Genomic DNA, 13,204 nt, shown 5'->3' on the forward strand with positions numbered 1-13,204 from the left:
TCAAAATTCGAAAGCCTTTTATGTATAAATAGTTTCGTTATGTTTGTTCCTTTCGTATTCATGTATTTTATTCACAAAATTGGTACAAAATTCGTACAAAATTCAGTATGTACAAATATTTTCGTTATGTGTATTCCTTTCATATCAATGCATTTCATCATGTCATTTTGGATTTCAGTCCTTTAAAATATAATTTCATAATTTATATTTAAAATTTTATTTTTCTGAATTTGAAATTTTATTAAAAAAATAAAAAATAAGTTATAGAATTATATTTTATCGAAGCATTAAAGTGACACTGCGTGTCGAGTATTTGAAAAAAAGCATAGAAATAAATGTGATGGAGTGAATAGATGATAAATAAAGTTTTTTATATTTGTCGAGTATTTGAAAAAAGGTATAGAAATAAATGTGATGGAGTGAATAGATAATAAATAAAATTTTTTTATATTTTTTAAATTTTGACACATATTAAAGCATTGAAACTGCATAGATCATATCGGATACCAAAACATTGTAGAGTTAAGAATTGAGACCATCAGTACATTCCTCAAACATAGAGGGTTAAGAGGAGATTAAGCCCTAACGTTAACATATTTATATTTTATCATAAATTAATAATTTGAATTGACAAAACCTAAAGTAAAAGTGATAATAATTTTTTTAGACACCTAGAAACATGTGAAGGAACCACTCGATTAATTATGGACCAACTTTTTCAACTCACCAAGCCCATTACGCAATTTTTTATATACACCACCAAACTCTGTTGTGTTGTGTAGCTTGCACAGCATGCATATTAGATATCTCAATCGCTGTCTTGATAATTCTATAATAAACTTATCTACGATGGCTTCTTGAAATTTCTATATAACCTCAGCTGCTTTTATGCTTGCCATCCACAACTCAGAAAAAAACAGCCAAAAGACCACAACACAATGGAGAAAAGCAAAGTTCTCGTAGTAGGTGGTACTGGCTACATTGGCAAGAGAATTGTGCAGGCTAGCTTAGCTCAAGGTCATATCACTTATGTTCTCCAGCGCCATGAGATTGGCTTGGACATCGATAAGTTGCAGCTTTTGTTGGCGTTCAAGAAGCAAGGGGCTCGACTCGTTGAAGCCTCGTTTTCTGATCACCAGAGCCTGGTGAACGCGGTTAAGCAGGTTGATGTTGTCATCTGCACCATGTCTGGAGTGCATTTCAGGAGTCACAACATAACCATGCAGCTCAAGCTTGTTGATGCCATCAAAGAAGCCGGCAACATCAAGGTGTGTACAATATTAGTTTTAAGTATTGAGGTCAGAACTCGTAAAAACGTGTTAAAAAGTCAATCGACCTATAAAATGGACTATCATAATATTTCCTAGTAATTTGATCTTTTTAAAAGCTGAAAGAATATTCTAGATGTTTGAGATTGCGGTAAAAAATTTGACGAGAACAAATAAAAATGCAGCGGTTCTTGCCGTCTGAGTTCGGGATGGACCCTGCACGAATGGCGAACGCTCTTGAACCAGGAAGGGTAACATTTGATGAGAAGATGGTGGTGAGGAAAGCAATAGAAGACGCCAACATTCCGTTCACTTACGTCTCGGCCAATTGCTTTGCCGGGTACTTTGTTCCTAATCTCTCCCAGCTTGGCACCCTCCTTCCCCCGAAAAACAAAGTGTGTTTATATGGTGATGGCAGTGCTAAAGGTATTTACGTGATCACGTTCTATGGAGAACACGTTTTATCTATGCACACCTCGTATATAAGTTGAGCTCTAGTAGGTACAAATCTTCATTTACATATGAAATCTGAGCCATTTATCATTATTTATACAGTGGTTTACATGGATGAAGATGATATTGCAACTTATACGATCAAGAGCATTGACGATCCCCGGACGTTGAACAAAACATTGTACATTAGGCCGAAGGAAAATATCCTTACTCAGATGCAGCTGATCGAAAAGTGGGAAAGACTCTCTGGAAAAAAGCTAGAGAAACTCAACATCTCTGCCGAGGATTTCTTGGCTTCCATGGAAGGTGAGAATCAAAAGGCTATCACAGTTATTCATTTTATACGACGCGTATGAATTTTTAGTAAAATGACATAGAAATATGCAGGAATGGACTATGCTTCGAAAGTTGGAGTAGGACACTTCTATCACATATTTTATGAAGGTTGCTTAACAAATTTCGAGATTCGGGAAGATGGATCAGTCGAAGCTTCTCAGCTTTACCCAGAAGTTGATTACACTCGCATGGATTCCTATTTAAATCAATTTCTTTGAGCTGTAATTCCCTGTTTCCGGCCAATGCACTAGATGCAATTATATATTTTAGTTTAATAATGAATAATAATATCCCCATCTTGTTCTTGAACCAGACTTGAACAAGGGGCAGTTTTCAGATGCAAGTGTAGATATGATTATAGTTGGTTAACCAACTTTGAAAAGAAACTAAGCTCACATTTCAAACAAAGAGACAATAGTTGGTTAACCAACTTTGAAAAAGGGGGTCGAAGAAGGAATCTATATGGCTATTAATTATTGAACTTTTTTCTACCTTGAATTGAAGGTCTGCTTTTGAAAATTGTTACCAAGTCTATTGTTCATGTGTCCATTTATGCAAGATTTTCTATCTTGAATTGAAGGTGTCTACTTTTGAAAATTGCTATGAAGTCTGTTGTTCATCTGTCCATTCACATTTTACACTCTAAGACCCAACTTGCTGATAGATAACAAGTGTCAAAGCTATCTTCTGTTGTCTTGGGTCCTGATTCGACTCTCGCCCACCCCGAAATTTTATATTTTTTTGCTACTTGATGTCGAACCCCTATCTCTCGCAAGGGGATCAAGAGCTCAACCACTGCACCAACCTTTGTTGGCAGCCGCCCACCCGAATATTATTATTACAACTGATACTAATTATATAGCTAGTAGAAGTTCAGAGCAGAGATGTAAACATAATGATTCAAAAACTCATGATATTACTCGTACAATTAGTTGGTACCATGTATTATACACTGTAAATGTATCGATTATAAACACTTTAATTGTATCCCAAAACTAATTTATTTATACCAAAAATATTGTCGAAACAACAGGACCTAAAACAAGCAACCAAATGCAATGCGATTAGAGCTTATGACATTGGCATTTAGGTAAATGACACTATATGAAGGACTATGTATGTGTTTTGATTTCTACCTCCTATATGCAGATGGCTTAGGTTCTGTCGCTGTTTCATTCGTGCCAAGAAAATCATAGCTACCTCTCATATTCAGATCAAAGTTTATAGAACCATCTTCAATCTTGAACTTGATTTCTTTCTTTTCTGCTACTTCTGCGGTGCAATGAGATGTACTAGCGTTCCGGCTACTGCCATGAAAATCCATTTCTGAACTGTTCTGTTTCCTTTCTTCGTCATCCAGGTTTTCCATGAAATTGGACAGAGCCAAATTGAAGCTGGTTAGTTGGACCCTTGTTGCCTCTAGGTTTCCAGAATTATTCATATCGAGTGAAAGGTTTGTTTGAGCTTTCTCTAGTATTGCCTGCAAGTACTTTCCTTGGGCTTCAATTCTCATTTGTAGTTTCTTCTGTACCTGTTGTGCCATTATTTTCGTCAAAATATGAAAAAATTGATGTGAACTCAAAAGGAATGAGCTAGCAGAAAAATCTACAATATACGTACATCAAGCTGCTCTATTGATCTTTTCTGCACATCAATCTCAGACATTAATGTGTCCCCAAGAGAGTATTCGCTGTTTGGTATTAGCAGAGATCCGTCAGTAACAATCAAGTCTGACTAGCAAATTGCATAGACTGAAGTTTTTTTTTTAATCATTGATATTATCATTAAGCCATCACGTTATTAAGCCCTCGTTCTTTGGATGATTAAGGATCTTCGGTTCTCCTATAGTGTGGTAAAGTAACCAAGCAACTTAAAAAACATGAGTTCTAGAAGCACATACCCTCGTTCACCATTCAGTTTTGATGAGTTCTCAGTCGTGCACATAGAATGTATATTGTAGCGTCCATAGGAATCCCCTAGAAAATAAAACAGTCACAAATTAAACTGAGTCCAGCTCCAGAAAAGAGATTGTCTTCACGATACTAAAATAAATGATGATACAGAGGTAATGTGACAGGAACTTCTAGCCGACTGAACACAATAGGTAATTCAAACCAAAATTATCAGCGACCTATTGCAAGTTTTCTTATTTTACTTCTGAAATATCTGAATTGCATTTCATAATCATCAAACGGAGGTGTTTGATAATTCATTCATGTTTTTCCACTATGGTACTGTTATGCACCAGGATGAGCCCAGTAAGCTAATAGCGTTCAGCAGAAGAAAGCCCAAGAACAAAAGGGACGGCCCAACAGTTGGAACAGTAAATGCCAAGCAGTAAACAGTAAAAAGTGGAAGGAAAGGGGGTTAAAAGGGGGAAGCGAAGGAGGGTAGATCTATCTGATTATTCTAGACGCTTATTTCTTGTGGAGAGACGGAACCTCTCGAAAGTTCCGAGTGATCTGTCTTTGTAATTGTTGATTTCAGTAATATTATCGTGAGCTTTTGCTTTGGATCGTTTGAGTTGTGTGTTGATAAGTAGCTTAAGCATTACAAGTGGTATCAGAGCATCTACGATCCATGGGACCTCCAACTGTCACGCAACGTTTGGAACAATTGGAGGAAAAGGCGAATGAGGTTGAGACCACAATGGCGGAGATGGCTGCGACGGTTGTCGACCGCGCAATTGAGGCGATGCGCCTCTCTCTTACGGAGTTGATTCGGGAACACCAAACCCTAGCCGCCACTAAGTTGGGCGCGGATTTTGAAACCCTGGCGAGTCGGTTGGAGGGCCGCCTAAATCGAAGCCGTGAGCATCAGGAAACCCTAATCAACACCATCCGCACCGACCAATTGAAATTTCAGGACGAAGTGAAGTCCACCCTTGCGGGTCTGGTAGCTAGCTCCGGGTCGGGTCATGGGCGGGTTGAAGGGAGTGGGACGGCAGGAGGACCAGTGTTGGGTTCTGGGGTTGGCCATGCCCAGGGTTCCGTGGTAACAACTGGGCGTCTTGGAGGTGGGTATTCTGGTGGATTTCAGGGTGGTGGTTTGGGTGGAGGCCAAACTAACTGGCGTTACCGTAAGCTTGACATGCCCATTTTTGATGGGGAAGACCCTGATGGCTGGATCTTACGGGTTGAGCGCTATTTTGCGTTTTACAAGCTCACAGAGGATGAGATGCTTGAAGCGGTAGCAGTAGCAATGGATGGTGATGCTCTGCGCTGGTATCAATGGGAGAACAAGCGCCGACCGATTCGGCGGTGGGAGGACTTGAAAACATTCATACTTCGCCAGTTCAGATCGGTCAGTGGGGGCTCGTTGTACGAGCAGTGGCTGTCAACCACGCAGTCGACCACTGTGAAGGAATATAGGAGGGCTTTCATCGAGACTGCCGCACCTCTGGATAGAATTTCTGAGGACATTCTTATGGGGCACTTTGTTAATGGTCTCAAGGAGGACATCAAAGCTGAGGTACGAGTCTTAAACCCCCTTAATTTAGAGCAAGCTATGGAACTCGCTGTCCGTATTGAGGAGAAACAGAGGGTTACTAATTCTCGTAAGCCAAATCTGAGTTTCATTAAGACAAGTGCGGCTGTGTCTAGTGCTAAAGGGCTGTCAGGAGTAGGTTCGTATGTTGCTCCTTTGGCCAGCACTCCTGGCACCATTCGTAGCTGGGGTCCGGCTTCGCCCGAGTCTCAAGGGTCTGTCCAGTCTCCTCAAAGTGTGGTGAGCAGTAAACGTAGTGGGGAGGTGAAGAGGTTAACGGAGAAGGAGCTGCAAGAAAAAAGGGCTAAGGGGTTATGCTATAGGTGTGACGATAAATGGGTAATGGGTCATAGGTGCAAACGGAGGGAATTGAGTGTGCTGTTAATAGATGATGAAGAGGAGGATTTGACGAGCGAAGATAGTGAAATTGTACCTTCTCCTCCTACCGAGCCGGTGCCAGAAGTGTCACTCAATTCAGTGGTGGGTCTCTCAAATCCGAAGACGATGAAGTTGCGAGGTATAATTGGGGCTAATCAGGTAGTCGTGCTTATTGATCCGGGGGCGACCCATAACTTTTTGTCTCTCAAAGTAGTGGAAGCGGGGGGAATTGTGGTTACTCCATCCGGTAATTTTGGGGTTTCTCTCGGAAATGGTGAAGCGGTGCGAGGGACGGGACTTTGTAAAGAGGTTTGTGTGCAGTTGGATGGGGGATTAGAAGTGGTAGAGGATTTTTTGCCATTGGAATTGGGGAGCACAGATGTGATATTAGGCGTGCAGTGGCTCGAGAAGCTGGGGGAAGTGATGACTAACTGGAAAACGCAGGTGATGCGCTTCGAAAAAGGAGGTGAGTTGGTGACGTTAGTGGGGGATCCCTCTTTGGTGCGAACTAAGATATCCCTGAAAGCCATGTACAAGACACTAAAGAAGTCTGGTGGCGGGTATTTGATTGAATGCCAGGCAGTTGAGAAGGGGAGTTTGCAGGGGAACAAGCACCAGATGGCATCCCATATTCCTGAGTTTCTACGGCCACTGATTACTCAGTACCAGAAGGTCTTTGACAGTCCCAAAGGCCTCCCTCCGAGCCGTGGCCATGAACACTCGATTGTGTTAAAAGCTGGTAGTGACCCAGTGGGCGTTCGTCCGTATAGATACCCGCAGAATCAAAAGGATGAGATCGAGAGGCTAATCACAGAAATGTTGGCAGCCGGCATAATTAGACCCTCTACCAGTCCTTTTTCAAGCCCAGTCTTGTTGGTAAAAAAGAAAGACGGGTCATGGCGTTTCTGTGTTGATTATCGGGCCTTGAACCGTGAAACCGTGCCGGATAAATACCCAATCCCGGTTATCGATGAGCTGTTGGATGAGCTACACGGAGCAAAGATTTTTACTAAGTTGGATTTAAAATCGGGTTATCACCAGATCCTAGTAAAGGCGGAGGACACACATAAAACGGCATTCCGGACACATGATGGGCATTACGAATTTCTCGTAATGCCTTTTGGATTAATGAATGCGCCAGCAACGTTTCAAGCACTGATGAATGATTTGTTTCGACCCCTTCTGCGTAAGACAGTGTTGGTTTTTTTCGACGATATATTAGTGTATAGCAGGAACCCAGAGGAGCATTACAGTCATGTGGCCACAGTTTTGGAGATCTTGCGTACTAGCTCTCTGTACGCTAACTTGGGCAAGTGTGAGTTCGGACAGACTACTCTGGGTTATTTAGGACATGTCATTTCGGATGCTGGGGTGGAGATGGATTTGGACAAGGTAAGAGCCATGACAGATTGGCCAAGGCCACGAAACTTAAAGGAGTTAAGGGGTTTTCTCGGGTTAACCGGGTATTACAGAAAATTCATTGCAGCATATGCAGAAATAGCACGGCCATTGACCGAACAGTTGAGAAAAGACAATTTTGGATGGTCTTCTGAGGCTACAGCTGCGTTTGAAGCACTCAAGGCGGCCATGACTCAAGCCCCTGTACTGGCTATGCCGAATTTTGAAGAGCTGTTTGTGATTGAAACTGATGCCTCAGGCTACGGTCTTGGGGCGGTGTTGATGCAAAAGAACAGGCCGTTAGCATTCTACAGTAAGCTGTTGGGGGTGAAGGCACAGCAGAAGTCCATCTACGAAAAGGAATAATTAATTGCTATTTGTATGGCAGTACAGCGTTGGAAGCATTATCTAGTTGGGCGTCACTTTGTGGTTCGAACGGATCAGCAAGCACTGAAATATGTGCTGCAACAAAGGGAGATAAATGGTGAGTATCAGAAGTGGATAATCAAGCTTCTGGGATTTGACTTTGATATTCAGTTTAAAACTGGGGCATCTAATCGAGTAGCAGATGCGCTATCTCGTAAGACTAATGGAGAAGTTATTCTGGGGTCGATGGCATCGTTCCACAATATAGATTGGGGGGTTATTGCAACGGAGGTGGAGGCGGATCGTGTTCTTCAGCAAATTGTTACTGACATTAAGACAGGAGGCATGCATTCTGGGGGGTTTTCCATGGTGGACGACAAGCTGTTGTTTAAAGGAAGGGTGGTGATTCCTCGTACCTCAACATATGTTCCTGTACTGCTCCGCGAGTACCATGATTCGACTATTGGTGGGCATGCTGGGGAGGTAAAAACCTACCTACGATTGGCCAAGGATTGGTTTTGGGTTGGGATGAAGCGTGATGTTGTTGAGTATGTACACAGGTGCTCTGTTTGTCAAGCACAGAAAGTTTCACAGCAGCACCCAACTGGTTTGCTACAACCGTTGCCACTCCCGTCTATGGTCTGGGAAGATATCACAATGGACTTTGTGGAGGGTTTGCCGGTATCGAGGGGGTACAATACGATTTTGGTGGTGGTGGATCGACTGTCAAAATACGCCCATTTCATAGGCTTGAAACACCCATTCGATGCTTCGACTGTGGCTGCAAGTTTTATTCAAGAGGTTGTCCGACTTCATGGCTTCCCGGCTTCTATCATTTCGGACAGGGATCGAATATTCATGAGCTTGTTCTGGAAAGAGCTCTTTAAATTGCAAGGGACCCAGTTGAAGCGAAGTACCTCTTATCACCCTCAAACCGACGGGCAGTCTGAGATTGTAAACAAGGGCTTAGAGACTTATTTAAGGTGTTTTGTGGGGGGGCAGCCGAAGTCTTGGGCAAAATGGCTCGCCTGGGCAGAATTCTCGTACAACACATCACCCCACTGCTCTTCCAAGTTTAGTCCATTTCAGATCCTCTATGGGAGGGAACCTCCACACATAGTGCGGGTAAACAGAGGCCAAACAGCAGTACATAGTCTAGAGGAATATCTGCAGGACCGGGATGCAATCTTAGACGATCTTCATTTTAATTTGATTAAGGCACAGCAGGTGATGAAGTTGGCTGCGGATAAACACAGGAGAGATGATTCTTTTGCTGTCAATGAGTTGGTATATTTGAAGCTTCAACCATATCGTCAGAAATCTCTAGCTAGAAGGCCGTTTGAAAAGCTCGCTCCACGCTTCTATGGGCCTTTCAAAGTTCTGCAGCGCATTGGCCAAGTAGCTTATAAGCTCGATCTTCCTGAGGGGTGTAGAATTCACCCAGTATTTCACATTTCTCAGCTTAAGCGTGCAATTGGAGGGGCACCCGTGGCTCCGATTATACCTCCCCAGTTGACTGAAGAACTAGAAATGGTTGTAGAACCTGAGATGCTTTTGGATGTTCGACAACACCAGGCTGATGTTGAAGTGTTGGTAAAGTGGAAGGGTCTTCCAAACAGCGAAGCAACCTGGGAAAATGCTGAGATCTTAACTCACTTATTTCCTGCCTTCCACCTTGAGGACAAGGTGAGTCTTTGGCGCCGGGGTAATGTTATGCACCAGGATGAGCCCAGTAAGCTAATAGCGTTCAGCAGAAGAAAGCCCAAGAACAAAAGGGACGGCCCAACAGTTGGAACAGTAAATGCCAAGCAGTAAACAGTAAAAAGTGGAAGGAAAGGGGGTTAAAAGGGGGAAGCGAAGGAGGGTAGATCTATCTGATTATTCTAGACGCTTATTTCTTGTGGAGAGACGGAACCTCTCGAAAGTTCCGAGTGATCTGTCTTTGTAATTGTTGATTTCAGTAATATTATCGTGAGCTTTTGCTTTGGATCGTTTGAGTTGTGTGTTGATAAGTAGCTTAAGCATTACAGGTACAGACTTACCACTGTTCTCAATGTTTTGCTCTACCGTGTCTTGTTTCCTGGCAGCCTGCTGCCCAAGTCTGTATTTCTGCACACGGAAGGAATGAAGAACTTTCTCACATCAAATTATTAATAAAAGAAACAGGATTATAGTCTACAACATATGAAGATGTATACCTGCAAATGGCTCTTTAAATGGTACAATGTCAATCCCTTTAAGCCCATGAGTCTCAGCACTGACTTGGGAGTTGCTTCTGCATTACGGAGAAACAATCTCAGAAGTGAATTACGTTGCATCAATCTTGTTAATTGATCCACAAAAGTTTCATGGCAACACTGCCAGTTGCTTCGGATGAATCACAAATCAATGAAATTTTTTGTTCATTCTTAAAAATTAGCAGAGTTCTTCGCATAAAACCCAGCCGATTTCAAATAATCAGTAAAAAAAAATATTATTTTAGATTTCAGTACGTGTCATTTCAATTTCAGCTTTCGTATCGATAAACTTACAAAAAATAATATATAAATGAATGAAACAGAGGAAGAGACTCACTATCAGGGCCACCGAGCTTAGTGACAGCATGAACAAACCGATCATGAAGATCACTAGTCCACCTCAGCCTTGGCTTTGGATCTCTTGTCATCACAACTCCACTTTCATATTCATACAAACCTCCTTCACCACCACCACCTACGCCATACATTCTCTCCATCACCACCACCTTTCCACACACTAAAATCTCAAACTCTCCCACTAACTATGTGCTTCTTTAACCAATGATCTTCACAGTTTTCATAATAAACAAATGGAGAACTAATTCCACACACACAAAGCAAAAAAGTAGAGTATAGCTTCTACAAAACGAGTGTCTGTGAAACAATCATTCGAACACAAATTTATGGAAAGTTTTTTAGATTCTTGAGTAGAAATGAGGCCAAGAATAGAATAAATAAGTACCCTTTTTCCTTTTTTTCTTTCTTTTTTTCCTTCCCTAGCTACACTAAGAAGAAAAATAGAAGGAATAAAAAGTAAATACTAGTGGTTTAGAGATGAACAAAAAAGAACAAGTTGAGAGTTGTTATGATTGCAAAATTTCTTCCAACACCGTTTATTTTTTCCTACATGTAGTTGTAATGCATGATAGAGAATATATGTGTTTATAGTATTTATATATGAGTGTGTGGGAGTATGTAACATAGGGAGGAAAGACCGGCGACGAATCTGAAGAAACATGATCTAGCCGAATATTGATTTTTTATTCTTTGTCGAATTGACACTAATATACTTTGGCGGATTAAAGAATTCAAAAATATTATTCGGGGTCAGTCCAAAACATGAAATTGTTTGCGTTTTATTTTCTGTAAATAGATATTCAATCATTTTATATAATAAGGTACGCTATGTCAACTATATAATTGCTGGATATAATTAATAAACTGAGTCAACTGTGTAATCAAATTGTTAGGATTTTAAACGACTTGCATCAAATTGAAGTCAATTTAATTTTTAAACAACTTAAAAAGTTTAATAAATTAAATAAGTAACATTTCATAGCTCTATCAAATAAGTTTATTTTATCTAAATTGGAGTTCAGCAATATCTGAATAGTGCACGGATTTATTAAACAAAAAATTATTAACTCATAATCATTATATGTTTTCAGATAATATTTAATCTAGTTTTAACTTGATTAATTTAAAAATGTGCCCAGGTATTTTTATCCATATAATATATGTTTTATATATTTTTATTATTGTAAAACATCGAGGATCATTGATATTATGAATTAAATATAAATTTGATGTGATGATTATATTTGTTTTTTCAAACTAATGTGGCTTGTTGAGGGTCCGGCTCGACTTATTAAGATTTATTATGAAAAAATATATTATCCAAACTCAATTTGAATAACAAGTCAAATCAAAATTATTGAGTAAGCAAACCAATAATTCAGTTATTTTACAGATTTATAAATAGTCATCAACAAGTTTAGATAATTAACGAAATTATATTGTTAAGACATGAATCAGCATTTCTAAGGCTATTTACTGAATATATTTTTTATATTTTTCGGACAGGACTTTCTAATGAACTTCGGCAGTTTTTAACTGAAGGGGGGTAGAGATCACATGCGGTAAGGTGCAGGGTGGGTTTGATATTGGGACATGGATTGGACGAGGATGGAGTTATGAAGGGACACCTGGAATATTCGGCGGCAATTAAGGAAACAGAATATTCGGTGAGTCACGTGCCACGTCCGCTGGAAGCTGTGAAGTCACGTAGAGCTGAATTATGAGATGTACCGAATGTCTTAGAAAATAGAATACGACCAAAACATGAATTATAGTATAGGCAGACACGTTTCGATGTGCGACGGGAAGGTGACTTGAGAATATTCGTCTACTCCAACTATGTTTATGTTGCAGAGTTGTGTAGTAACATTACAAACATGTAATGTTATATTCAATACTAGGTTATCACGTCCTTTGCAAATTGGAGATGATCCTAGATTAATTGTAATTTATCGATTTTCTTAATATGTCAGGATATTAATCATAATTTGTCTTCAGTTGATATATTTTTAAACATTAATCTAAATAAAAATATCAAAAAAATAAATTACAAGTTAATATGTGATGAGTTGTAAATCCTAAACTCATTTACCAACTTGTTTTGATTATTAAAATTTGAGAAAAAATTATATATGACCTTCTTAAAAATAAATTATTATTATATTATTAATTTATATATTTATGAAATTATAAATTATCAGTAAATCTATTCAAATTGATAAATTAAAATTTTAACTTACAAATAAGTCACAGTTAATAAGCCGCCATTCTCTTAAGTTAAAGCCGAACATATCATAATTTTACTTGCCAAATATAGCCTACAGGCAGCAGTATAAAGAAAGAAAGAGAGAGTGCAAAGCCCAAAGGTAGTGTGTGAACACAAGTAGAACTATAGAAGTGGTAATTGTGTTCAACTCGAAAGTTGAAGTAAGTTGGTATCATTTGATGTTTTGGTTTTGGACAACACAAGTTTGTCCAGATTAGGAATAACGTGGATTAGGTTGATATTGGTGTTTTCTGCTAATAATGTTCTCCTATGCTAGGCTTGGATCTCAGATTAAAGGGGCCTGTTAATTTCCATTTTCCACTAAATCACACCTCTTCAATCAAGATGTATATTGGTGGGTGATGCTTTCTTTATGCATCGCTTCCTCGTCATTTCCCTTTCTTTTGCAGACAGATAAATTCCACATCACCTCTCAATTCTTTAAAATGTTAAAATTCTAAGTATACAGATATCAGAATAATAATCCGAAACCAATGCCTTTTACAGGAAAAAAAAAAGAAAAGAAGAAAAGTCTTGTCATTTCTGGTAAGCAGTGTTGTAAAAAAGCGGGAATCGGACTTAATCGGTGAAGTCACGGAACAAGGATTAATTAGGGATTCATTGAATTGATCGGAGATTAATCGGTGATTAATCGGAAA

The 13,204-nt window shown here is 39.7% G+C and overlaps 3 protein-coding genes across 3 annotated transcripts; 2 read left to right on the plus strand and 1 right to left on the minus strand.

Moving 5' to 3' along the window:
* Positions 1-791: 791 nt before the first annotated feature.
* On the plus strand, positions 792-2,395 carry LOC108206746 (isoflavone reductase homolog). The gene is made up of 4 exons (XM_017377138.2): positions 792-1,268; positions 1,454-1,694; positions 1,824-2,027; positions 2,109-2,395. Exons 1-4 carry the CDS (start codon positions 939-941, stop codon positions 2,273-2,275), a joined length of 942 nt encoding a protein of 313 aa, XP_017232627.1. The 5' UTR covers positions 792-938; the 3' UTR covers positions 2,276-2,395.
* Positions 2,396-2,950: 555 nt separating this feature from the next.
* On the minus strand, positions 2,951-10,842 carry LOC108207826 (myb family transcription factor PHL11-like). Its single transcript, XM_017378258.2, has 6 exons — positions 10,260-10,842; positions 9,884-9,960; positions 9,728-9,794; positions 3,958-4,033; positions 3,678-3,747; positions 2,951-3,588 (listed from the first exon to the last, which is right to left on the minus strand). Exons 1-6 carry the CDS (start codon positions 10,417-10,419, stop codon positions 3,190-3,192), a joined length of 849 nt encoding a protein of 282 aa, XP_017233747.2. The 5' UTR covers positions 10,420-10,842; the 3' UTR covers positions 2,951-3,189.
* On the plus strand, positions 3,588-7,685 carry LOC108207825 (uncharacterized). Its single transcript, XM_017378257.2, has one exon. It carries the CDS (start codon positions 4,638-4,640, stop codon positions 7,683-7,685), a length of 3,048 nt encoding a protein of 1,015 aa, XP_017233746.1. The 5' UTR covers positions 3,588-4,637.
* Positions 10,843-13,204: the final 2,362 nt, after the last annotated feature.

The sequence above is a fragment of the Daucus carota genome, chromosome 2 (genome assembly GCF_001625215.2).
Source record: "Daucus carota subsp. sativus chromosome 2, DH1 v3.0, whole genome shotgun sequence".
Classification (NCBI taxonomy): Eukaryota; Viridiplantae; Streptophyta; class Magnoliopsida; order Apiales; family Apiaceae; genus Daucus; species Daucus carota.